Source organism: Salvelinus fontinalis, chromosome 38, assembly GCF_029448725.1.
Source record: "Salvelinus fontinalis isolate EN_2023a chromosome 38, ASM2944872v1, whole genome shotgun sequence".
NCBI classification, from domain to species: Eukaryota; Metazoa; Chordata; class Actinopteri; order Salmoniformes; family Salmonidae; genus Salvelinus; species Salvelinus fontinalis.
Genome location: NC_074702.1, coordinates 33,585,373 through 33,612,257, shown reverse-complemented (window position 1 = coordinate 33,612,257; position 26,885 = coordinate 33,585,373). Strand labels below are relative to the sequence as shown.

General features: G+C 43.4%; 1 protein-coding gene across 6 annotated transcripts in view; it reads right to left on the bottom strand.

The window, feature by feature from the left end:
* ptprub (protein tyrosine phosphatase receptor type Ub) overlaps window positions 1-26,885 on the bottom strand; it is a 361,889-nt gene that overhangs the window by 118,221 nt on the left and 216,783 nt on the right. For all 6 annotated transcript variants that reach the window (XM_055903563.1, XM_055903566.1, XM_055903567.1 and 3 more), the window contains exons 9-12: window positions 26,128-26,237; window positions 24,056-24,257; window positions 15,933-16,035; window positions 15,484-15,757 (exon numbers count right to left, since the gene is read on the bottom strand). In XM_055903563.1, coding sequence (XP_055759538.1) covers window positions 15,484-15,757; window positions 15,933-16,035; window positions 24,056-24,257; window positions 26,128-26,237 — 689 coding nt within the window. The remainder of the gene's footprint in view (window positions 1-15,483; window positions 15,758-15,932; window positions 16,036-24,055; window positions 24,258-26,127; window positions 26,238-26,885) is intronic.

Below are 26,885 nucleotides of genomic sequence, written 5' to 3'. Positions count from 1 at the left end.
AACAATAAACACTACAAAAACAAACCGTAAAGCTAAAGGCTATGGGCCCTAAACAAAGTCAACTTCCCACAAGGACAGGTGGAAAAAAGGGCTACCTAAGTATGGTTCTCAATCAGAGACAACGATAGACAGCTGCCTCTGATTGAGAACCACACCCGGCCAAACACAAATAAATAGAAAACATAGAAAGAAATAAACTAGAATGCCCACCCTAGTCACTCCCTGGACTAACCAAAATAGAGAATAAAAGCCTCTCCATGGCCAGGGCGTGACAATCCCAGAACAACAGCAAAGGACCTTGTGAAGATGCTGGAGGAAACAGGTACAAAAGTATCTATATCCACAGTAAAACAGGTCCTATATTGATATAACCTGAAAGGCCGCTCAGCAAGGAAGAAGCCACTGCTACAAAACCGCCATAAAAAAGCCAGACCACGGTTTGCAACTGCACATAGGGACAAAGATCATACTTTTTGGAGAAATGACCTCTGGTCTGATGAAACAAAAATAGAACTGTTTGGCCATAATGACCATTGTTATGTTTGGAGGAAAAAGGGGGAGGCTTGCAACCTGAAGAACAACATCCCAACCGTGAAGCACGGGAATGGCAGCATCATGTTGTGGGGGTGCTTTTCTGCAGGAGGGCCCGGTGCACTTCACAAAATAGATGGCATCATGAGGATGGGAAATTAAGTGGATAATGGACAATGACCCCAAGCATACTTCCAAAGTTGTGGCAAAATGGCTTAAGGACAACAAAGTCAAGGTATTGGAGTGGCCATCACAAAGCCCTGACCTCAATCCTATTGAACATATGTGAAAAAGCGTGTGCGAGCAAGGAGGCCTATAAACCTGACTCAGTTACACCAGCTCTGTCAGGAGGAATGGGCCAAAATTCACCCAAATTATTGTGGGCAGCTTGTGGAAGGCTACCCGAAACGTTTGACCCAGGTTAAACAATTTAAAGGCAATGCTACCAAATACTAATTGAGTGTATGTAAACTTCTGACATACTGGGAATGTGATGAAAGAAATATCTCTCCAGTATTATTCTGACATTTCACATTCTTACAATAAATTGGTGATCCTAACTGACCTAAGACATGGAATTTTTACTAGGATTAAATGTCAGGAATTGTGAAAAAACTGAGTTTGGCTAAGGTGTATGTAAACATCCGACTTCAACTGCATACTACAATTTGAGATGCCTTTTCAACGTAATATATCATGATCATAATGTTGAGGCAGTGGAAATTGCTCTTGACTGCAGAAAATGCGTTTGATCAGATTGAGTGGAAGTATATGATGTCGATTCTGGATAATTTCGGGTTTGGAAAGAAATTTATTAATTGGATAAGAATAATTTATGCACACCCAATGGCGTCCGTGGTAACCAGTCTGAAATGTCGCAGTCATTCTGCCTGTTCAAGGGCTGCCGACAGGGGTGCCCTATTTCACCTTCTCTCTTCGCTATAGCCATGGAACTCTATGCTACTCTCATTCGTGCATATGTCGATATAGCTCCGGTTAAAATAAAAGACACGCAGCACAAAATGTCCCTATATGCAGACAATGTTCTTTTGTTTTTATCCAAGCCTAACACTTCTATTTCCCCCTTAACTTAATAAACACATTCGGCTTCTTCTCTGGCTACAAGATAAACTGGCAAAAAAGTGAATTGATGCCGATATCACGGCCTGTGGATATGCAATTTCTGTAATCGACCCCATTTAGAACAGTGATGGACATGTTCACAAGCCTTGGCATTGTAGTGACAGGAAAACTTGATCAGTTATTGAAAACGAATTGAGACATGACAATTTATCAGCTTAAACAAAATATAGATTTTTGGAAAACGCTGCCTATCTCCTTGGTTGGTCGTATAAATGCTATTAAAATGGATGTCCTACCCAGGTTTCTTTACCTCTTCCAATGTCTACCCAATTTCATACCACAAAGCTATTTTAAGAAACTGGATTCAATAGTAATTCCATGTTTATGTGATAACAAGGCAGCCAGAATTTCATAGAAGCATTTATGTAAGTACAAGATAGAGGGGGGCTTTGGCCTTCCTCACTTTAAACTGTATTATTGGGCTGCTAATCTGATTGTTTCTTTCTGGAGGGAAAGTTTACCTGGGATACGACAGAATGATATGCCTTCATGGCTTTTAATTGAGCAGGCCTCCTGTCAACGTTCCTCACTTCCTGCACGGAGCGCATCAGCAGTCAGAAAGGAGGACATAAAGATAAAGTTGAAGTCGGAAGTTTACATGGAGTCATTAAATCTCGTTTTTCTTTTTCATTACATGTTTATTATTTTCCAATAAATTAAAAATTAAAAAAGACAGCGATACAAACATTGACATTCATTGTACTGTTTAGAGGACAAAACAAAACTTAACTCACACATAAACAAACTAAAACTAAATCCTATTAGGTGGTACATATATAAGAAGACAACATATAGTCATTAGAAGCAGTGTATTGAGTGGAGTGCAGCACAGAGCATTTCATCAACCTAGATATGAAAAAGGGTCTAGATCATTTATCCAGTATCGGCTGCCTTATTTAGTAAAACATTGGACTTCTATTGGCGGTATTGTATCGAATCTTTTCCATATGTATTACATTTCCTAAATCCCGTAACCGCATTTCAAAGGTAGGTACAGTCTCCAATTTCCAAAATTGCAAAATGAGCCTTTTAGCTAATAGAGTACAAAGAGTACTTCCCCTCCTGGTTATTCCCATCAACTGTACCAAACAGAGCGATCAATGGGTCTGGGGCTATAACTATATCAAAGGCTTTAGATAAGTAATCAAAAATGACAGCCCAGTAAGCATGTAACTTAGGACATGTCCAAAATAAGTGGGTCAACGTCCCCTCATCCTGCTTGCACCTCTCACACAGTGGTGAGGTGTCCGGGAATATTGTATGCAGTTTCACTTTTGAGTAATGTAACCTGTGTATCACCTTAAACTGTACAAGGTTGTGTCTGGCATTCACTGAACTGTGGTTTATATTCCTGAGAGCTTCTACCCAGTCCTCATCTGAGAGCTTCTACCCAGTCCTCATTTGAGATTTCTGAACCAAGTTCTTGTTCCCAAGCCCTTTTAATAGTGTCTGTGGATACCCATATGTGGGCCTGTAGCACATCATACAGTCTAGAGACCGACCCTTTTGAATGGGGTTTGGATCAGGCTATCTAATGTAGGACTATTTGGCTCAACGTCATACTGTGAGATATGTGTCCTTAAGAAATTCCTGATTTGGAGGTATCTGAAAAAATGTGTTGTTGGCATGTTAAATTTACCCTTAATTGTTGAAATGAAGCTAACTGACCAGCATTGTATAAGTTAACAACTGTTGTGAGCCCCTTCTCCCTCCACTGTGAAACACCATATCATCCAATGCAGGGTGGAAAGCATGATTCAGGCAAATTGGGCTGTCAATGTATACAGTGGGTATGTTAAGCCTAATCTGTTTCCAGATCCTAAAAGTATGACAAATGACTGGATTAGAGACATAAGTGGCTTTTTTCACATATGCTGGACTATACAACAGTGTGTTTCCATTAGCCTTTTGAGCCGAGATGGAATCAAGCTGAGACTGGCAGGGGTTGGAGGGTTGCAGCTCAATTTGCATTACCATTCTGGCAAGATGTTTTGTTTTTTTCTCCCAAGATGGCCTAGCAGTCGGATGTCTGTTTTGTTTGTCTTGTCCCGTCCCATGTATATATCGATTTTCTTCATGTATATTTTGTATATATTTTTTTATATGTTTAATCTCAATTTCCATCTATGGACTGAACATACAACCCGCCTCACCCGATGTGGTATGGATATGCTATTTTTCATACTTTAGAACCGGCACTCCCTACAGAAGCTAGTCAGCAACTAGCTACTAGTTAGTAGTCAGTTAGCCACAGCTAACGGTCATCACCGTTAACTCGGACATCTGCCAGCCTCAGCCCGGTCAATTCATACCAGTCTGCACAGCGCGATATACACCCAGAGCATATCGGACTGCTTTTTCTCTGCCACATCTCCGGATTCATTCCTAACGCTTCTCTGAAACTTTACTCCGGATCATCGCAGCTAGCTAGCTGCTATCCGAGTGGCTACTCCTGGCAAACGTCTCTGTCCCGAAGCAAGCACCAGTTAGCCTGGAGCTAGCCTGGAGCTAGGCCCATCTCTAAGCTAGCCGAAGAGATCCATCAGACAATTCCTTGGCTTCAATACCTCTTTTGGCAATTGGCCTGGACCCTTTGCTGCCGACACGGAGCCCCGCCGATCCATCACGACTGGTCTGCCGACATAACCGTCCGAGGGGGTTTCAACAGGCTCTCCTGTTGCGACGTCCCCCTGAGGCACATCTGCTAGCCTGCTAGCCCTGGACCCTATGATCACTCGGCTACACATGCCTCTCCCTAATGTCAATATGCCTTGTCTACGGCTGGTTAGTGATTTTTGTCTTATTTCACTGTAGAGCCTCCAGCCCTGCTCAATATGCCTTATGCTCAGCTCATTATGCCTTATGCCCTTTTGTTCCAACCCCCACAAATGCGGTGACCTCACATGGCTTAAATGGTGCCTCTAGAGACAAAACCTCGTTATCATAACTGTTCAGAGGAGACTGTGTGAGCCTCAGGCCTGGAGGGAAGCATAAGTTCGCTACCCAAGAATAGTAAAGCCCCCTTTACTGGCTCAAATTGCCGACCAATCAGCATGTTAACAACACTTGGTAAAATTCTATTTTACAGTAAACAAATTGACAACAGACTTTCAGCACACTTATAGGGAAGGACATTAAACAAGCACAGCACTTACACAACTGACTGATGATTGGCTGAGAGAAATTGATAATAAAAAGATTGTGGGGCTGTTTTGTTAGACTTCAGTGCGGATTTTGACATTATCGATCATCGTCTGCTGCTGGAAAAACGGATCTGTTATGGCTTTAAACCCTCTGCTATACTGTGGATAAAGAGTTACATGTCCAACAGAACAGATAGGGTGTTCTTTAACTTCTTTGGGACTGGAGGGCAGTATTGAGTAGCTTGGATAAAAAGGTGCCCAGAGTAAACTGCCTGCTACTCAGTCCTAAAAGCTAGAATATGCATACTATTATTAGTATTGGATAGAAAACACTCTGAAGTTTCTAAAACTGTTTGAATGATGTCTGTGAGTATAACATAAATCATATGTTTGACTTTTGTTGATTCCACAATTTGGCGGGGAACTGTATGGGCTTCCTTTTGTGGCTGAACGCTGTTCTCAGATGATTGAATATTGTGCTTTTGCCGTAAAGCTTTTTTGAAATCTGACACTGCGGTTGCATTAACCTGTTTGGGCTGCAAGGGGCAGTATTGAGTAGCCAGATAAAAGGTGTCCATTTCAAACGGCCTCGTACTCAATTCTTGTTCGTACAATATGCATATTATTATTACTATTGGATAGAAAACACTATCTAGTTTCTAAAACCGTTTGAATTATTTCTCTGAGTGAAACCGAACTCATTCTGCAGCACATTTCCTGACCAGGAAGTGGAAAGTCTGAAATCGATGCTCTGTTCTTCTTCCTGCCTATAAATGGGCACAAGACCTATTAGTATACATGCACGTCATACACCTTCCTCTGGGTGTCAAGAGGCGTGAGAGAAGAAATGAGGTGATTATCTTGGTCTGAGATGGAACACATCATCTTGGAATGACGTGTCCCCCATTTTCGGTACTCTGAAGAGCGCGAGCTGGACAGTGGGATTGCCTTTTGTTTAGCTGCCGTTATAGGCGACTACAATCTCCGGCTTTGATTTTATTTGATACATGTCACCATATCATCGTAAAGTATGTTTTTTCAATATAGTTTCATCAGATTATTGAAATTTTTTCGGGAGTTTTGCCGTGTTCCGTTCTCTTCCGTTTGTTGACATGGAGAGTGTCGTGCCACCCGGCTAGCGCGCTTGCTAAATGAAGAGGGAAAGTTGCCGTCCAACATTCTGATGAAAGATCAGCAAAAGTAAGACCCATTTTATGATGTTATTTCATATATCTGTCGTAGTCGCCGGAACCCAAGTGTTTCTGGCTATTGTGCTAAGCTAATATAACACTACATTTTTTTTCGCTGTAAAACACTTAATAAATTGGAAATATTGGCTGGAATCACAAGATGCCTGTCTTTCATTTGCTGTAGACTATGTATTTTTTATTTATATATTTATTTGGTCGAATTTGTGATAGCTACTGATGGAGTAAAAAAGTGGTGGAGTAAAAAAAGTGGTGTCTTTTGCTAACGTGGTTAGCTAAGAGATTTACATATTGTGTCTTCCCTGTAAAACATTTTAAAAATCGGACATGTTGGCTGGATTCACAAGATGTGTACCTTTCATATGCTCTATTGGACTTGTTAATGTGTGAAAGTTAAATATTTAAAAAAATATATATATTTTGAATTTCGCGCCCAGCACTTGAGCTGGCTGTTGTCATAAGTGTACCGACATCGGGCTTGCAGCCAGAAGAAGTTTTAAGAACAAGTTTATCTTTAATTCTATGTAAAACATGTATCTTTCATCAAAGTTTATGATGAGTATTTCTGTTATTTGATGTGGCTCTCTGCAATTTCTCCGGATATTTTGGAGGCATTTCTGAACATGGCGCCAATCTAAACTGAGGTTTGTGGATATAAATATTAACTTTATCGAACAAAACATATATGTATTGTGTAACATGAAGTCCTATGAGTGTCATCTGATGAAGATTATCAAAGGTTAGTGATTCATTTTATCTCTATTTCTGCTTTTTGTGACTCCTGTCGTTGGCTGGAAAAATGGCTGTGTTTTGGCGGTGACCTAACAATCGTTTGTGGTGCTTTCGCTGTAAAGCCATTTGGAAATCGGACACTGTGGTGGGATTAACAAGAAGTGTATCTTTAAAATGGTGTGAAATACTTGTATGCTTGAGGAATTTTAATTCAGAGATTTCTGTTGTTTGAATTTGGCGCCCTGCACTTTCACTGGCTGTTGTCATATCAATCCCGTTAACAGGATTGCAACCCTAAGAAGTTTTAACAAAGAGCTGCAGTTATGTTCAGAATGGGTGGCAAGGAATAAGTTGGTTCTAAATATTTCCAAAACTAAAAGCATTGTATTTGCGACAAATCATTCACTAAACCCTAAACCTCAACTACATCTTGTAATGAATAATGTGGAAATTGAGAAAGTTGATCAAAACATATTGATACAACAGTAGCTACGATGGGGAGAAGACTGTCCATAATAAAGCCCTGCTCTGCCTTCCTAACAACACTATCAACAAGGCAGGACCTACAGGCCCTAATTTTGCTGCAACTAGACTACTGATCAGTAGTGTGGTCAGGTGCCACAAAGAGGGATTTAGGAAAATTGCGGTTGGCTCAGAACAGGGCAGGAGGGCTGACCCTTAAAAGTACACGGAGAGCTAACATTAATGATATTGTAGAGGTTTCAGGGGTTGTGTGGTGGATGGACGGTATGTGCCTGCGAGGTTTCTGTGTTTTCTGGCTGCCAGGACCACGGACAGCAATGGGAAGTATTCCCCAGATGCAGGTCCATGGACAGCTCAGGGGAAACTGCCAGACAGCAGCAGAACAGCCACACCTGTCTCCAGTTGTAATTAGAGACTAAACGGCAGACAGGTGAAACCAATCAGGGGCCTCTACTAAACCGCTCCCTGGTTTTCTTTCTTTGTCTTTCCTTTGGTGAATGAGGAGGAGGCTATTGGTGAGACTGAGCATACAGTGGAGAAGGAGGTTTACCGGAATAAAGAAACTGAAGATGTCAACAAAGAGCGGACTCCAACGACCAAGAGTGGAGGACCTTCCACTGGTGATGACGTATTTACCTTGTTTGTTTGAGTTTTGTATATCAGGAATCCTGCCGATACCTGATAAAAAAATAAACTGTGTTGTTTTAATAAGAAGTGTTGACAAGCTGAATGTACCAAGCTGTCGGTTTAAACTACTAGCACACAGCTTAGACACCCATGCATACCCCACAAGACATGCCAACAGAGGTCTCCTCACAATCCCCAAGTCCAGAACAGACTATGGGAGGTGCACAGTACTACATAGAGCCATGAGTACATGGGGAACTCTATTCCACATCAGGTAACTGATACAAGTAGTAGAATCAGATTTAAAAAACGGATAAAAAACACCTTATGGAACAGCGGGAACTGTGAAGAGATACAAAGATACAGACATACGCATACATTATAATACAACTGACTAAGTATCCTATCCCCTTTTCACGTTCCCTTTAATACTGTTGTATGGTGGTATTGTACATTTTGTGTGGTGTAATAATGTTATATGATGTACTTTGTTTTATAAGCAATGTAAGTGCTTTAATGTGTTTGGACCCCATGAAGAGTAGCTGCTACCTTGGCACCAGCTAATGGGGATCCATAATAAATAAAAAATTAGGCGTTGGCTTAAATCTTCAACCTTTCCTACACTCTTAAAAATACTTGGTTGATTGGATGACCCAGTTGCTGGGTTGCAGATATTGGGTCACTTAGTTGGGTTGTTTTCTTTAAAAAGAGCCAGGTTGGGTTGTTGACACGGAGTTATTGATGCTGGGTTATTAAGATATGACCCAGCAGGTCAGATGAGAATACTGGGGGCGTGGCTTAGTAAGGGTGTGGCTTTCAGATAGTTATTGTTGGCCCCCCGTGAGAATAAATGTTAAGGTTGAAAACTGACAGTTTTGTAGCTTCAATGAGGATTACAGACGTGTATGAGTTCCTTAATAACCTCTTTGGGATAGGGGGCAGTATTTTCACGTCCGGATGAAAAGCGTGCCCAAAGTAAGCTGCATGCTACTCAAGCCCAGAAGCTAGGATATGCATATAATTTGTAGATTTGGGTAGAAATTTGGGTGAGTTGGAACTGGTGTATTTCTGAATCAAACGCGCCAAATAAATGGACATTTTGGGGATATAAAGAAGGAATTTATCGAACAAAATGACCATTTGTGATGTTTCTGGGACATATTGGAGTGCCAACAGAAGAAGATCTTCAAAGGTAAGGCATGAATAGTATCGTTTTTTTTAACTTTCGTGTGGCACCTGCTTGGTTGAAATATGATTTTCATGTGTTTGCATGATGGGGCGCAGTCCTCAGATAATTGCATGGTTTGCTTTTGCCGTAAAGCCTTTTTGAAAGCTGACACGGTGGCTGGATTAACAAGAAGTTAAGCTTTATTTTGGTGTATTGCACTTGTGATTTTATGAAAGTTAAATATTTCTAATAATTTAATTTGAATTTCGGACTCTGCAATTTCACACCGTTGTCTAGCTGTAACAGGCTGACCCTATGCAAATCCAAATGTTGGAATAGTTACCACTTTATTACTATATAAAGATGTAATTGTATTCGGATGACTGTCATGGCTCTATATGTAATCAGCAATGTTAATATTATATTAGAATAGGTTACCATGTGAAAGGTTCCCCCTGTGTGACAATTTTTAGAACCCCAAATGCTTCTTCCAGTCTCCTTGACTTCTAAGAGTGTACAGTCGTGGCCAAAAGTATGACACAAGAATGACACAAATATTAATTTTCACAATGTCTGCTGCCTCCGTTTGTATGTTGGCAATTTGCAAATACTCCAGAATGTTATGAAGAGTGATCAGATGAATTGGAATTAATTGCAAAGTCCCTCTTTGCCATGCAAAGGAACTGAATCCCAAAAAAAAACATTTCCACTGCATTTCAGCCATGCCACAAAAAGACCAGCTGACATCATGTCAGTGATTCTCTCGTTAACATAGGTGTGAGTGTTGACGAGAACAAGGCTGGAGATCACTCTGTCATGCTGATTGAGTTTGAATAACAGACTGGAAGCTTCAAAAGGAGGGTGGTGCTTGGAATCATTGTTATTCCTATGTCAGCCATGGTTAACTGCAAGGAAACACATGCCATCCTCCTTGCTTTGCACAAAAAGGGCTTCACAGGCAAGGAAAGTGCTGCCAGTAAGATTGCACATCAATCAACCATTTATCGGATCATCAAGAACTTCAAGGACATTGGTTCAATTGTTGTGAAAAGGCTACAGGGCGCCTAAGAAAGTCCAGCAAGTGCCAGGACCGTCTCCTAAAGTTGATTCAGCTGCGGGATCGGGGCACCACCAGTACAGAGCTTGCTCAGGAATGGCAGCAGGCAGGTGTGAGTGCAACTGCACGCACAGTGAAGCAAAGACTTTTGGAGGATGGCCTGGTGTCAAGAAGGGCAGCAAAGAAGCCACTTCTCTCCAGTAAAAACATCAGGGACAGACTGATATTCTGCAAAAGGTACAGGGATTGGACTGCTGAGGACTGGGGTAAAGTCATTTTCTCTGATGAATCCCCTTTCCGATTGTTTGGGGCATCCGGAAAAAAGCTTGTCCGGAGAAGACAAGGTGAGCGCTACCATCAGTCTTGTGTCATGCCAACAGTAAAGCATCCTGAGACCATTCATGCGTGGGGTTGCTTCTCAGCCAAGGGAGTGGGCTCACTCACAATTTTGCCTAAGAACACAGCCATAAATAAAGAATGGTACCAACACATACTCTGAGAGCAACTTCTCACAACCATCCAGGAACAGTTTGGTGATGAACAATGCCTTTTCCAGCATGATGGAGCACCTTGCCATAAGGCAAAAGTGATAAATAAGCAGCACGGGGAACAAAACATCAATATTTTGGGTCCATGGCCAGGAAACTCCCCAGACCTTAATCCCATTGAGAACTTGTGGTCAATCCTCAAGGCAGGTGGACAAACAAAACCCCACAAATTCTGACAAACTCCAAGCATTGATTATGCAAGAATGGGCTGCCATCAATCAGGAAGTTAATTGACAGCATGCCAGGGCGGATTGCAGAGGTCTTGAAAAAGAAGGGTCAACATTGCAAATATTGACTCTTTGCATCAACTTCATGTAATTGTAAATAAAAGCCTTTGACACTTATGAAATTATTGTAATTATACTTCAGTATTCCATAGTAACATCAGACAAAAATATCTAAAGACACTGAAGCAGCAAACTTTGTGAAAATTAATGTGTGTCATGCTCAAAACTTTTGGCCACGACTGTACATGAACTCTCTACCCCCTTTCCTCTGTATGAAGGGTATATAAACCCAAGAATGTGATCTGGCATGAAGGGAGTGTGGATTCTCTGTGCCCATGGGGAGAGCCCTGGAACTGGTATTGGGATCGCCTGACTGTGTAACTAATGTATACCCTTGTTGCCAGAATGGCCTTGGCTGGCAGAGCCACCTGGGGACTTGGGGCTGGGCCTTGTGATCGGGCACGTTGCCTCCATTGTCCCGCCCGCTCCCAGCGCTGGAGTCTGTCCCGCCCGCTCCCAGCCAAAACAAAGCCCTAATCCCATCCGCCGGTAAAGTCAGATGCTACACTGTCTAATCCTGCCGCTTATTAACCCAGTTGTGTGAACTGCTCACGCTGCACTGTCCCTAGCATTTCTCCACTGGGCAGGAAAAAGCCACCACCGCCACCGCTGGAGGAAGAGCTGCTTTGCTCTGGGCCCATGACTAGAATGCACCCATTTATCAGATTTCCACCTAAAATACTCTACAATAACAAAGGTAACCTACCATATCATATCATGCTAACCAGAGATTTGCACAGAAAAGCCTTGCCCCGCTCTCTGAATATTTAAACGGAACATTACTATCTCTGATCATCTGCACCTGTGTCCAATTATCCCTAAGTAATTGTCTCTGCCAGGTAGCGGGGTGATCCTGTAATGGCAGTATGGACTGATAATGGGGCTTCCTTGGTGTATGATTGGGACTGCTGCAGCTTTCTTTGGGCAGGAGAGGAGCAGTGGAGTGAGAGAACAGGAACAGAGGATGGTGGTCTGGAATAAAGCCCTGCTGGATCAGGATCTTCCCCTACTGAGAATCCTATTAGTCACAGGGCTTAATGAGTCTCCACTGATTTGGAATAAAAGAGAGGAAAATGGAGTAGATAGAGGAGAAGAATGGAGGGAATGGAGGATAAGGCCAGTAGCAGAGGGATGGAAAGAGTGAGAGGGAAAGGACAGAGAATGGAAGGGGGATAATGTGGGGGGGGGGGGAGAGTACCAGCTAATCACAGATTTACAAGCTGGAAGTAATGCGCACCAGAAATTCCCTGTCCTTGACACCCTTTGAATGCTGTGCATCGAATCAAAGCACTGGACACGTTCAGTAACATGGATTCCAGCTAGGGACCATGCCAATCCAGGCATTCCCTTCCAACAAGCGCATTTCACGCCACAAATATTTTCACATGGGGTACAAGCCTAAAGGAGGTAATTTCCCCTGCTCTTTCAAGCCTGGCATACATTATGGGAGATATACAGTGCCTTCGGAAAGTATTCAGACCCCTTGACTTTTTCCACATGTATTAAATTGTTTTTTTTTCATCAATCTACACACAATACCCCATCATGACAAAGCAAAAACAGGTTTTTATAATTTAATTTATAAAGCAAAAAAAATCACATTTACATACTGTAAGTATTTAGACCCTTTACTCAGTACTTTGTTAAAGGAACTTTGGCAGCGATTACAGCCTCGAGTCTTCTTGGTATGACGCTACAAGCTCAAGATTTGATTTGACACCTGTATATGGGGAGCTTCATGCTCCTGCAGATGCTCTCAAGCGCTGTCAGGTTGGATGGGGAGCGTTGCTGCACAGCTATTTTCAGGTCTCTCCAGAGATTTTCGATCAGGTTCAAGTCCCAAAGCCACTCCTGCGTTGTCTTGGCTGTGTGCTTAGGGTCGTTGTCCTGTTGGAAGGTGAACCTTCGCACCAGTCTGAGGTCCTGAGCGCTCTGGAAGAGGATTTCATCAAGCATCTCTCTTTCCTTTGCTCCGTCCATCTTTGCCTCGATCCTGACTAGCCTCCCAGTCCCAGTCTCTGAAAAACATCCCCACAGCATGATGCTGCCACCACCATGCTTCACCGTAGGGATGGTGTCAGGTTTCCTCCAGACGTGACGCTTGGCATTCTGGCCAAAGAGTTCAATATTGGTTTCATCAGACCAGAGAATCTTGTTTCTCATGGTCAAAGTCTTTAGGTGCCTTTTGGCCATCTCTAAGCGGGCTGTCATGTGCCTTTTACTGAGGAGTGCCTTCAGTCTGGCCACTCTACCCATAAAGGCCTGATTGGTGGAGTGCTGCAGAGCAACTCTGGAGCTCTGTCAGAATGACCATCGGGTTCTTGGTCACCTCCCTGACCAAGGCCTTCTCCCCCGATTGCTCAGTATGGCCAGACGGCCAGCTCTAGGAAGAGTCTTGCTGGTTCCAAACTTCTTCCATTTAAGAATGATGGAGGCCACTGTGGTCTTGGGGACCTTCAAGGCTGCAGAAATGTTTTGGTACCCTTTCCCAGATCTGTGCCTCTACAGAATCCTTTCTCGGAGCTCTATGGACAATTCCTTCGACCTCATGTTTTTGTTTTGCTTTGACATGCACTGTCAACTGTGGGACCTTATATAGACAGGTGTGTGCCTTTCCAAATCATGTCCAATGAATTGAATTTACCACAGGTGGACTCCAATCAAGTTGTAGAAACATCTCAAGGATGATCAATGGAAACAGGATGTACCTGAGCTAAATTTCGAGTCTCATAGCGAAGTGACTTTTAATAAATGTCCAAAAATGTCAAAAAACCTGTTTATGCTTTGTCATTATGGGGTATTGTGTGTAGATTGCTGAGGATTTTGCTTTATTTAATCAATTTTAGAATAAAGCTGTAACGTAACGAAATGTGGAAAAAGTGAAGGGGTCTGAATACTTTCCGAAGGCACTGTACTGGACTGGAGGACAATGGAAGTTATAAAAATACTACATTTTCATGAACCAACACCAATTCAGCATTACATATTGCATTACACATTGCCCCCTACTCCCTGGGCACTCCTGTAGATCTGAAAGGATTGATAAGCAATTGGGCAAAATTTCCTCCCAGCCAATAAGCAACAGAAGCAATTATCATATCGGTTGTCTCAATAAAATGTCTCAATAATGTGCAGAGCGTTCGATTTGCCTGCTGGGGGGCAAGGAGACCCCAGCTCCTCTAAAACCATTGACAACTGCGTGCCATTTAAGGGAATTTTAAATAAATGTTAACTATTTAGTTGTAACATCATCACCTCTTGACGAGCATAGTCAGAACTCCACATTTCAGATTATTCCCTGCAAAACAATCAGTAATGATCAGTAAACATCAATTGTTCATGTTCTTTCTGATATGTGATGGTAGCCTCATAACATCTCTCAATAATGGCCACCATTAATTGAATATTTGAATGATATATAAAATAAATGTGAGCTTTACCTGACAAGTGTGAGTGGTTTAGGTTAATTTCCCATCTTTTGTGGGCTCTGCCTGTCAAGCAGCAGAGGGGTGCATTTGCCAATTTGCTGTTAGCTGATATTATAATGTTTAGTTTGCAAGATAACGGTAGAAACTTTACACAGTTGGCTAAACATAGTGGTAGGTAGACAGTGTACTTTTTTCTCCAACCTAGCGAAGTTAGCTAACATGATCCCCTTTTCAACATTGTTTTTAAGAGTGTTTAATCATGATTGCTGCTGACAGCCATGATAGGCTACATTGATTGATGAACCACGTTAAATTGGTTTGCTAGCTAATAACATATCTCTTCAATATGGCTAGTTAACAAACTAACTTTCAGGGGATAAACTAGATGGCTATATCCAAATAGTGTTTGATTTGCTTGCCATCTATAGTGGTGATGACAGCAGTCCGACAAAAAACGATACATTTTTTTAAACAACATCCGCTTTAAAAGGGGGTAAAAAAAAATATATTTTAAGAAGTGTTTTATAATCAGTGCATGATGGCATTGGGCATTTTTTGGTTTTAACATAAGAGCTCCATTGGACTACTACTCTCACCGGAAGCCTTCGCACTGAGATTAGCCACGCCGTGACTCTTACATTTTCTGACAAGTGATTTGCCCATGCCAAACTCTTTCCAAAAGCCTAATCTCTGATGAAGGCAAGCTAAATGACACGTTGTTTGCGTAGCTAGCTAGCTATTTGGATAGGTTACCCTCACGTATCTGAATATAGGACATGATGTTTACTGATCATGAAAAGCATGAGTTACTTGTCGTATAATTCTGATCATAGAGCTAAATGTAAAATAATCGGAAATGTATAGCTCTGACTACGCTCTTCAAGAGGTGATGATATTAAAACCAAATAGTTACAACATTTACTTAAAAATCCCTTGAAAATGTCAGGTAGTTGTCAATGCTTTTAAACAAGCAGGGGGTCTCCCAGCAGCCAAATCAAACGCTCTAAACTGTATTGTGACATTTAATTGATAACGACCTTTTGCTTACCTACCCATTCTCTCAGATCGCCTAGGGGCTAGTGGTTGATCTGGAAATAAGCCACAGCCTTCTTCAAGCCCTGTACTCACCCCTCTGAAGTTGCTCATGGCCTGGAAGTAGACGAGGTAGCTCTTGCGGGGGTCCAGCGGGGTGTTCCAGTAGCCATTGTAGGTGTGGTTGTCCCCCACTGTGAAGGGGCTGGCTTCAGGCAGGCTGCTGGGAGGCAGCTCGGCCGTGTAGTAGTGGGGGGTCCCTCTGGCTTGGGCCTCCCCATGGGACATAGGCAGAGGGAAACAGTCCTGAACCCCCAGTTCCCTCTTCACCTTCCTGCCACTCTCCTCCTCTACCACAACCTGGTACGTACTGGTGGACACAGAGCACAATACAAGAGGTTGGTATAAATTATTGTAAGATGTTTCTCATTAAGTTTGATCATATAGGGGCATTAGCAAATCATGTGTATGTGCTGTAAATGTGACATCTAATGTCTATAAATCTAATATATCAAATCAAATCTGTGTGTCTGTTGTGTTCTCACCTGACGGGTGCTCCCCTGCCCAGGGCGGGGCGAAGCAACACAGTGATCGTGCTCTCTGTTTCACTCAGAGGGGACGGCATGTCTCCATAGTCAAACATAGGAGCTGAGGAGACGGTGTACAGACACAGTTATATTATATTGCAATTGGACTGACCTTGTAATAAACAAGATAATATACATAAGCACACACACGTACTTATACACATGCTCTTACACACACTTTAACACACACACATACTCTCAAACCACACACTCACACACACACGCAGACATACACGCACGCACACAGACACATCCTTCATCAGTCCCCGTTACAAGCAGCTGAGCTGTGTCTATCCACACATCCTATCTAATTAACATACAACCTCTTTCCCCATTGACTCGTGTGAGTCCCGTTCGCACAGAAATGTCCCTCCCGAAAGTCCCTATGTTCTGGTTGTCTTGGATACCGAGTGCAATTAAAAGTCATGGAAATGCAGGACAAATAGTAGGAGCTTCTTATTTAAAGGGATTTGGCCAAAGCTGCGTTTCTCCCAGGAGATGCCTCCTTCTGCACGGCGTGTCTATAATATCCCTAGTCAATTAGTGATGTGGAGGAAAGGCAAACTATTACGGAGGAATCAACAATTATGGTATAAAAAAATATTGGGTTTGGAAAATAGCAACTAGCTGAAATAAAGTGAGGCATTTAATAAGTGTGTGCTTATTTTATTCACACGTAATATAAAAGCTCTAGGGTGCTACGAAGAGTGTGTGAGGTGTTTGTTGTCAGCAAGGTGTTGGTCGGTTGGGAGTAGGTTTTGAGGGGCTTTATTGGGGTAAGCTCAATGGAGGTAAAATAAGAATTAGCTTGAGGGTTGTGTTCAGTTCATTGTGTGTTCTGTGGTAGTTCACTCTGGAAGACTGTAGACTAGATGGCAGGCTCTGTAGCTGTCTTAGCAGGGGTGCACGCACATTATGTGGAGTTCGTTATAGGCGCTATAAGCTATAGTTGTCAGTGTCGCAATGAGAGATGCTCAGTACATGTGAATGTTCTGCTGTTCTGAGGGGAAGGATGATACATAAGGGCTTTTGGACTCTCTCTCTGGCCACGTACCAGCAGGTCCCTGTCTGACGTACAGCCGCCAAGGAGTGATTAAGCAGTATATCTATAATTAAAGAACTCTCAGTACTCTCCTTTGCATGGAGACACACTCATACACCCACTGAGAGAAAGAGAGAGAGAGAGAGAGAGAGAGAGAGTAAGCGGGAGAGAGAGCAAGCGGGAGAGAGAGAGAGAGAGAGAGAGAGACAGAGAGAGAGACAGAGAGAGAGACAGAGAGACAGACAGAGAGACAGAGAGACAGAGAGAGACAGAGAGACAGAGAGAGACAGAGAGACAGAGAGACAGAGAGAGACAGAGCGAGAGAGCGAGAGACAGAGCGAGAGAGAGAGCGAGCGAGAGAGAGTGAGAGAGCGAGCGAGCGAGAGAGCGAGCGAGCGAGCGAGAGAGAGAGAGCTGTATTGAGGTTTCCTCTGAGGTGTTTTTATTCCTGCCTTTTTACACAGGGAAACATGCATCATTAAAAGTGAATTGAAGAACAGGGATGGATTTCCTTCTTCAGTAATAAGCTCAGAGTCTGTCTCTCAGCTGGGAGATGCTGCATGGTCCCATGAAGATAGCACTGCATCTATCCTGACAAATAACAACCGTTGTTTCCCCTCTGCTCTTTGTGCTTTGTTCTGTGCGATGAAAGGGTGTCACTCCTTTTGAGAGGATGGGAGTGGTAGTACAGCCTCCACTCCTCTGGGAAAACTTTCCACTAGATGTTGGAACATTTCTGCGGGGACTTCCATTCCGCCATGAGCATCAGTGAGGTCGGATACTGATGTTGGGTGATTAGGCCTGGCTGGCAGTCGGCATTCCAATTCTTCCCAAAGGTGTTTGATAGGGTTGAGGTCAGGGCTATATGCAGGCCAGTCAAGTTCCTCCACACCAATCTTGACAAACCATTTCTGTATGGACCTCACGTTGTGCACGGGGGCATTGTCATGCTGAAACAGGAAAGGGCCTTCCCCAAACTGTTGCCACAAAGTTGGAAGCACAGAATCGTCTAGAATGCCATTGTACAGTATGCTGTAACGTTAACATCCCCCTTCACTGGAACTAAGGGGCCGAGACAGAACCATGAAAAACAGCCCCAGACCATTATTCCTCCTCCACCAAACTTTACAGTTGGAAATATGCATTCTGGGCAGGTAGCGGTCTCCTGGCATCTGCCAAACCCTGATTCGTCCGTCGGAATGCCAGATGGTGTTTTATGAAATGTGTTACAAATGTATTGTAATGTTTTTAATATTGTATAACTGCCTTAATTTGGCCAGACCCCAGGAAGAGTAGCTTAGCAGCAGCTGCCTTAGCAGCAGCTTAATGGGGATCCGTAATAAATACAAATACAAATGGTGAAGTGCGATTCATCACTCCAGAGTGCGCGTTCCCACTGCTCCAGAGCCCAATAGCAGCATGCTTTACCCCACTTCAGCCAATGCTTGGCATTGCGCATGGTGATCTTTGGCTTGTGTGCGGCTGGAAACCCATTTCATGAAGCTCCTGATGAACAGTTCTTGTGCTGATGTTGCTTCCAGAGGTAGTTTTGATCTCAGTAGTGAGTGTTGCAACCAAGGACAGATGATTTTTACGCGCTACACGCTTCAGCTCTCGGCGGTGCCATTCTGTGAGCTTCTGTGGCCTACCACTTCGCGGTTGAGCCATTGTTGCTCCCAGACATTTCCACTTCACAATAACAGCACTTACAGTTGACAGGGGCAGTTCTAGCAGGGAAGACATTTGACGAACTGACTCGTTGGAAAGTTGTCATCCTATGACAGTGCCACGTTGAAAGTCACTGAGCTCTTCAGTAAGGCCATTCCACTGCCAATGTTTGTCTATGGCTATGTGCTCAATATTATATACCTGTCAGCAACGGGATGTGGCTGAAATAGCCAAACCCACAAATTTGAAAGGGTGTCCACATACTTTTGCATATCGTGTATTTACAGACTCCTGTTATCTCCTTCCGACAGTTGATGTTAAACTTTGATCCAGGTGCAAAAGCTAGGTGCAAAGGTTGACATGGCACATGTGGAATCGCACTCTACACACACGTACACATAGATTTTGTATTGTGGATACAGTGCATTCGGAAAGTATTCAGACCCCTTGACTTTTTCCACAGTTTGTTACGTTACAGCCTTATTCTAAAATGGGTTCAATAGTTTTTTTCCCTCATTAATCTGCACACAATAGCCCATAATGAAAAAGCAAAAACAGGGTTTTAGCAATGTTTGCAAATGTATAAATAAAAAATGATTAAGTATTACATAAAAAGTATTACATAAAAATTCAGACCCTTTACTCAGTACTTTGTTGAAGATCCTTTTTCTTGAGTAGGACGCTACTCTAAGCTTGGCACACCTGTATTTGGGGAGTTTCTCCCATTCTTCTCTGCAGATCCTCCCAAGCTCTGTCAGGTTGGATGGGGAGAGTCGCTGCACAGCTACTTTCAGGTCTCTCCAGAAATGTTCGATCAGGTTCAAGTCGGGGCTCTGGCTGGGCCATTCAGACATTCAGAGACTTGTCCCGAAGCCACTCCTGCGTTGTCTTGGTTGTGTGCTGAGGGCAGTTGTTCTGTTGGAAGGTGAACCTTTGCCCCAGTCTGAGGTCCTGAGCACTCTGGAGCAGGTTTTCATCAAGGGTCTCCCTGTACATTACTCCGTCCATCTTTCTCCTCGATCCTGACTAGTCTCCCAGTCCATGCTGGTGAAAAAAATCCACACAGCATAAGGCAGCCACAACCATGCTTCACCTTAGGGATGGTGCCAGGGTTCCTTCGGACGTGACGTTTGGCATTCAGGCCAAAGAGTTTAATCTTGGTTTCCTCAGACCATATACGGGCGTTTCCGTTTTTAGTTTCTGTCTATAGACTGGGAGCAACAAAATGGAGTCATGGTCAGATTTGCCGAAGGCAGGGCGGGGGAGGGCTTTGTATGCATCGCGGAAGTTAGAGTAGCAATGATCCAGAATGCTAGCAGCCCGTGTCGCGCATTCGATATGCTGACAGAATTTAGGAAGTCTATCTCTCAGTTAGCTTTGTTAAAATCCGAGGCAACAATAAATGCAGCCTTGGGATGTATGGTTTCCAGTTTACATAGAGTCCAGTGAGGTTTTTTCAGGGCCGACGAGGTATCTGCTTGGGGGGGGGGGATATACACGGCTGTGACTATAATCTAAAATAATTATCTTGAAAGATAATGCGGTCGGCATTTGATTGTAAGGAATTCTAGGTGAACAAAAGGACTTAAGTTCCTGTACGTTGTTATGATTACACCATGAGTCGTTAATCATAAGGCATACACCCCCACCCTTCTTCTTACCAGAGAGATATTTGTTTCTGTCGGCGCGATGCATGAAGAAACTGAGTGGCTGTACCGCTCTGACAACATGAGCCATGTTTCCGTGAAACAGAGAATGTTAAAATCTCTGATGTTTCTCTGGAAGGCATCTCGTGCCCTAATTTCATCCTCCTTGTTATCTAGAGATTGGAAATTGGCGAGTAATTTGCTCGGGATGGATAGTGTGCTCGCCTTCTGAGTCTGACCAGTAGGCCGTTCCATCAGCCTTTCCTGCGGCGACCGCGTGGTTTTGGGCCGGCCTCTGGGATAAGATCCCATGTCCAGGGTGGAGGTCCGAACAAAGGATCCGCTTCGGGAAAGACGTATTCCTGGTCGTAAAGTTGGTAAGTTGTCATCCCTTTTATATCCAATAGTTCTTCCCGGCTGTATGTTGAGATTACCTCGGTTAACAATGGAAGAAATAATACATAAAATAATACATAGAAAAACAAATAACTGCATAGATTCCTAAGGCCCTGAAGCGAGGCGACCATCTCTGTCAGTGCCATCTTCAGATCCGCACAGAAACTAAAACAGGAAACGCCCATGCTCAGGTCTGTCCAATGCTGGTCTGACCAATCGGATTCCACGCTTCAGGATTGCTTCGATCATGTGGACTGGGATATGTTCTGGATAGCTTCAGACAACAACATTGATGTATACGCTGACTCGGTTAGCGAGTTTATTAGCAAGTGCATCGGAGATGTTGTACCCACTGTGACCATTAAAACATTTCCTAACCAGAAACTGTGGATTGATTGCAGCATTCACGCAAAACTGAAAGCGCAAACCACCACTTTTAATCATGGCAAGGCGACTGGAAACATGACCGAATACAAACAGTGCAGCTATTCCCCCCCGCAAGGCAATCAAACAAGCAAAGTGTCAGTATAGAGACAAAGTAGAGTCGCATTTCAACGGCTCAAACACGAGACTTATGTGGCAGGGTCTACAGTCAATCACAGATTAAAAAAAGAAAACCAGCCCCGTCACGGACATTGATGTCTTCCTCCCAGACAAATTAAACAACTTCTTTGCTCGCTTTCAGGATAATAAAGTGCCACTGACACGGCCCGCTACCAAAGCCTGTGGGCTCTCCTTCTCCGTGGCCAACGTGAGTAAAACATTTAAACGTGTTAACCCATGCAAGGCTGCCGGCCTAGACGGCATCCCTAGCCGCGTCCTCAGAGCATGTGCAGACCAGCTGGCTGCTGTGTTCACAGACATATTTAATCAATCCCTATCCCAGTCTGTTGTCCCCACATGCTTCAAGATGGCCACCATTGTTCGTGTTCCCAAGAAAGCTAAGGTAACTGAACTAAATGACTATTGCCCCGTTGCACTCACTTCTGTCATCATGAAGTGCTTTGAGAGACTAGTCAAGGAGCATATCCCCTCCACCCTACCTGATAACCTAGACCCACTCCAATTTGCTTACCTCCCCAATAGGTCCACTGACGATGCAATCGCCATCACACTGCACACTGCCCTATCCCATCTGGACAAGAGGAATACTTATGTAAGAATGCTGTTCATTGACTACAGCTCAAAATGTAATACCATAGTACCCTCCAAACTCGTCATTAAGCTCGAGACCCTGGATCTCGACCCCGCCCTGTGCAACTAGGCTTTTTTTTTTTTTTTTTTTCCTGGACTTTCTGACGGGCCGCCCCCATTTGTGAAGGTAGGAAACAACATCTCCACCCCGCTGATCCTCAACACTGGGGCCCCACAAGGGTGCATTCTCAGCCCTCTCCTCTACTCCCTGTTCACCCACTGCGTAGCCATGCACGCTTCCAACTCAATCATCATGTTTGCAGACGACCCTACAGTGGTAGGCTTGATTACCAACAACGACGAGACGGCTTACAGAGAGGAGGTGAGGGCCCTCGGAGTGTGATGTAAGGAAAATAACCTCTCAATCAACGTCGGCAAAACAAAGGAGGGGATCGTGGACCTCAGGAAACAACAGAGGGAGCACCCCCCCCATCCACATTGACGGGACAGTAGTGGAGAAGGTGGAAAGTTTTAAGTTCCTCACAAACATTTACAGATGCACAATCGTGAGCATCCTGTCGGGCTGCATCACCGGCTGGTACGGCAACTGCACCGCCCTCAACCACAAGGCTCTCCAGTTGTTTGTGCGGTTTGCACAACGCATCACCGGGGGCAAACTACCTGCCCTCCAGGACACTTACAGCACCCGATGTCACAGGAAGGCCAAAAAGATCATCAAGGACAACAACCACCTGAGCCACTGCCTGTTCACCCCGCTATCATCCAGAAGGCGAGGTCAGTACAAGTGCATCAAAGCTGGGACCGAGAGACTGAAAAACAGCTTCTATCTCAAGGCCATCAGACTGTTAAACAGCCATCACTAACATAGAGAGGCCGCTGTCAACATACAGATACAAATCTCTGGCCACTTTAATAAATGGACTTAATAAAGGTATCACTAGTCACCTTAAATAACGGCACTTTAACCATGTTTACATATCCTACATCTCATATGTATATACTGTTCTATACCATCTACTGCATCTTGCCTATGCCGCACTGCCATCGCTCATCCATATATGTATATGTATTTATTCATCCCTTACATTTGGGTGTATAAGGTAGTTGTTGTGAATTTGTTAGATTACTTGTTATATATTACTGCATTTTCAGAACTAGAAGCACAAGCATTTCGCTACACTCGCATTAACATCTGCTAACCATGTGTATGTGACCAATACAATTTGATTTGATTTGACCAGAGAATCTTGTTTCTCATGGTCTGAGAGTCCTTTAGGGGCCTTTTCAAGTGGGCTGTCATGTGCCTTTTACTGAGGAGTGCATTCAGTCTGGCCAATCTACCATAAAGGCCTGATTGGTGGAGTGATGAAGAGATGGATGCCCTTCTGGAAAGTTTGTCCCATCTCCACAGAGGAACTCTGGGTGACCATCGGGTTCTTGGTCTATCAGAGTCCAGCTCTAGGAAGAGTGGGTGGCTCCAAACTTCTTCCATTTTAGAATGATGGAGGCCACTGTCTTCTTGGGGACCTTCAAGGCTGCAGAAATGTTTTGGTACCCTTCCCCAGATCTGTGCCTCGACACAATACTGTCTCTGAGCTCTATGGACAATTCCTTCGACCTCATGGTTTGGTTTTTTCTCTGACATGCACTGTCAACTGTGGGACCATTTAAAGACAGGTGTGTGCCTTTCCAAATCATGTCCAATCAATTGAATTTACCACAGGTGGATTCCAATCAAGTTGTAGAAACATCTCAAGGATGATCAGTGGAAGCAGGATGCATCTGAGCAAATGTTTGTCTCATAGCATAAGATCGGCAAACTGATGTAAGTAAGGTATGCCTGTTCTTTATATTTTAAATACGTTTGCAAACGTTAAAAAAAAAAACTGTTTTCGCTTTGTCATCATGGGCTATTGTGTGTAGATTGATAAGGAAAAATGCATGTCATCCATTTTAGAATGAGGCTGTAACGTAACAAAATGTGGAAAATGGGAAGGGGTCTGAATACTTTCCGAATGCACTGTAACTACCTTAATGTTGCTTGACCCCAGGAAGAGTAGCTGCTGCCTGGGCAGCAGCTAATGGGGATCCTCAATAAATACAAATGTATAGACACACATTCAAGCGTGAACACACACACCTGCAGGTATGCACACACACACACCAACACTCACCTGAAATGTTGGTGGTGATCTCAGTTAGGGCGGTCTGGCCGAAGCCCTTGGATGTGCGGGCGCGGACAGAAATCAGATATGTGGTGCCAGGGTGAAGGTTGGAGAACATGTGATAGGTCTCGTTCCTCAGCTTCGCCACTGTTCTCCTAGGTCCTGGCACGTTGATTCCCGGGTCAGACGACTCAATGCTCTGATAGCTGATCTGTGGACAGATTTTTAAAAAAGACACCAGAATGATTCATACAGCAATTATTTCTGAGAGCATGAGTTATTTACTTGTGGAGCAACTATCCTTTAACTTTTGCTCAATTGACTTTCTATGAGGATTCACATCTGACTTTGAAAATTGTGCTGCTGCTCTAAGTCAATGTACTGATTGGTAATTTTTTTTTGCAAATCAAAATCTATCAAATGGTATTAATCACTTGCTTCGTAAACAACAAGTGTGTAAAATGCAGAGATTAAGAAAATAGAGAAATAATAGAAAAGTAAAACATGTAATAAAAAAGTAATAATAGATACACAATGAGTAACAATAGCTTGGCTATATACAAGGGGTACTAGTACCGAGTCGATGTGCAGGGGTACAAGGTAATTGAGGTAGACATGTACATATAACTCGAAATAAAGTGACAGAAATAGCAGCAGACGCACATGTGATGCAGTCCAGTGTAATGCTGTTATTTTGTCATGAAATTGGAATCATTATCAAACTGCTATTGTTTTGTGCGTTTACAGATTTCCTAACCTGCAGGTTGCACAATAACAAGATGCTAATGATTTTGTTTGGCTTGCTACTCCATTCGTAATGGCCAAGCCTGAAGGACATTCATGCTAATGTGGAAATGTGTTCTGTGTGAAATATTGATGTTGTTGGAAGCAACTTTTTTTCCCCACCAAGTCAAACTCCCTTATGGGATTCCACCCATGTGGCATCAGAGTAATGTCAAAACTGGGAATGTTAAATAACACAGACACGCCTTGCTTCCCACTGACTTGAACCAAACTATTGACTATGCAGATTCTTTTAAAAGCACTATAAGAACCCATGCAGGCGTGGTAGCTGTGAAGACAGCCAATGACTGTACAAGGTACACACAGAGACCTATGTGTTCCTCATAAAAAAGCCAATACAAAAGCCGATAATAGCCTTCAAAACGAGCAAAGAGGACCAAGAAGGGGCTTGTGAGGCTGGAGTCGTGGCGGTCGATGGGCTCAGGGAGACAGGCCAAAGCTTTAATGGGAGAGAAATTAAGAGGATTTCTTCTGTGGCTCCGTCTAAAGCTCTCTTTGTCAGCTCAGAGAGATCAGGACGCTACGGGAAGAAAATCCATCCCTGCCTCCACTTTATATGTCAAACCACAAATCCCATTTAATAATATCCTCCTTGAGATGACATTGAAAGAGAGAGGGCTGGGTGAAGGCTTGAGGCCGGTATAGGTAATATGGTACTGAGCACCTACCATAGGTGAAGACAAAAGAGTGAAAGCGAGACTAACGTTACAAATTGTCTGTTTTCATCAGAGACCTACTCCAAAATTAGCATGAATAAATTAGTGCTAATAAATGAGGGTGAAAAATGTGATGATGCATGGCAGTGCTATACGCTGATCATTTTTTTTCTTAACTTCTCTCGGTGACAAGGTGCCAGACTATTTTCCAGCTCTAGATGTACTATTAGATGGGTGGAGAGAAACAGAGAGCGCTCTGTGGGTTGGACGATGAGCTTGTAAAAAAATGTACTGTACAGTACTGTAGCTTCTGCCTGTATTCTTAATGTCAAACAGCTGTGTTGTGTCTATTACCTCAAAGAACAACCCCTTGTAAAATATAGCTATTGTTCTGTCCTTGTTTCAAACTCTCTGTTTGAAAAGTTCGGTGACATTTCTCTCCTAGAACTGACCTATACTAATCAATGCCTGTGACACTGCTCTTGCTGACCTAAACTACACCAATCAATGCCTACAAACTCTAATAGGATATGGGGGCCAGGAGGGTGAACCTGAGAACTTTGGGAGATGTTTAGAGGAAGATGATTGGAGGGCATCGAGCAGAGTGGGAAGCATCCTTACCTCGTATTGGGTGATGAGACCATTGGGTTCCACTGGCTCCTCCCACTTGAGGAAAATCATGTCCTCCAGGGGGGTGAAGGTCAGCGATTCAGGGGTGATGCCACCGGGAACTATGGGAAATAAGCAACAGGTCAGGCAATTGGAGCGGTAATATCATGGCAAGCATCTCATAATGTCAATATCATATTCAGTGGTCAATGTCACTGAGTCTCTCTTACAATGTTAGCTTCAGAACTGAGAATTCTGCCCCATGTAGGACATACAGGACTATATGTTGTGTTACCCATAGTGTATATAGTCAGGGACCGTCAGAGAGTGTACAAGCAAAGAGAATAGGAGATGATCGACGGATATAAAACCACTGAAGTAGAGCAATCACTATAGTAAATAACAAGTACTTACAGTCAATTCAGACTGATCAGGTTCATACTATCATCATGATGGTGAGGTTCATATTACGTGATACAGAGAGCCCTAAAGACAATACTTTGAGCACTGAGTCTGACAGTGACATGATATAACTACTGTACAACGGTGGACAAGGCATTTCTATTTTACCATGAGTCTTATGCCTTCAAAATACCTCAGTGAAAGAGTGGTGATTAAATGCATCCTCAGCTGATGGCCAGTGATGACGTTCCTTCGTATAAATGCTGAATGCTGTTAAAACTTTGCCTGGCCTGGACACCAGGGGGAAGCCTGGGCCTAGACACATCCCTATAAAAACAATGCTCACTGTTTTTATAGTATCCTCTGTG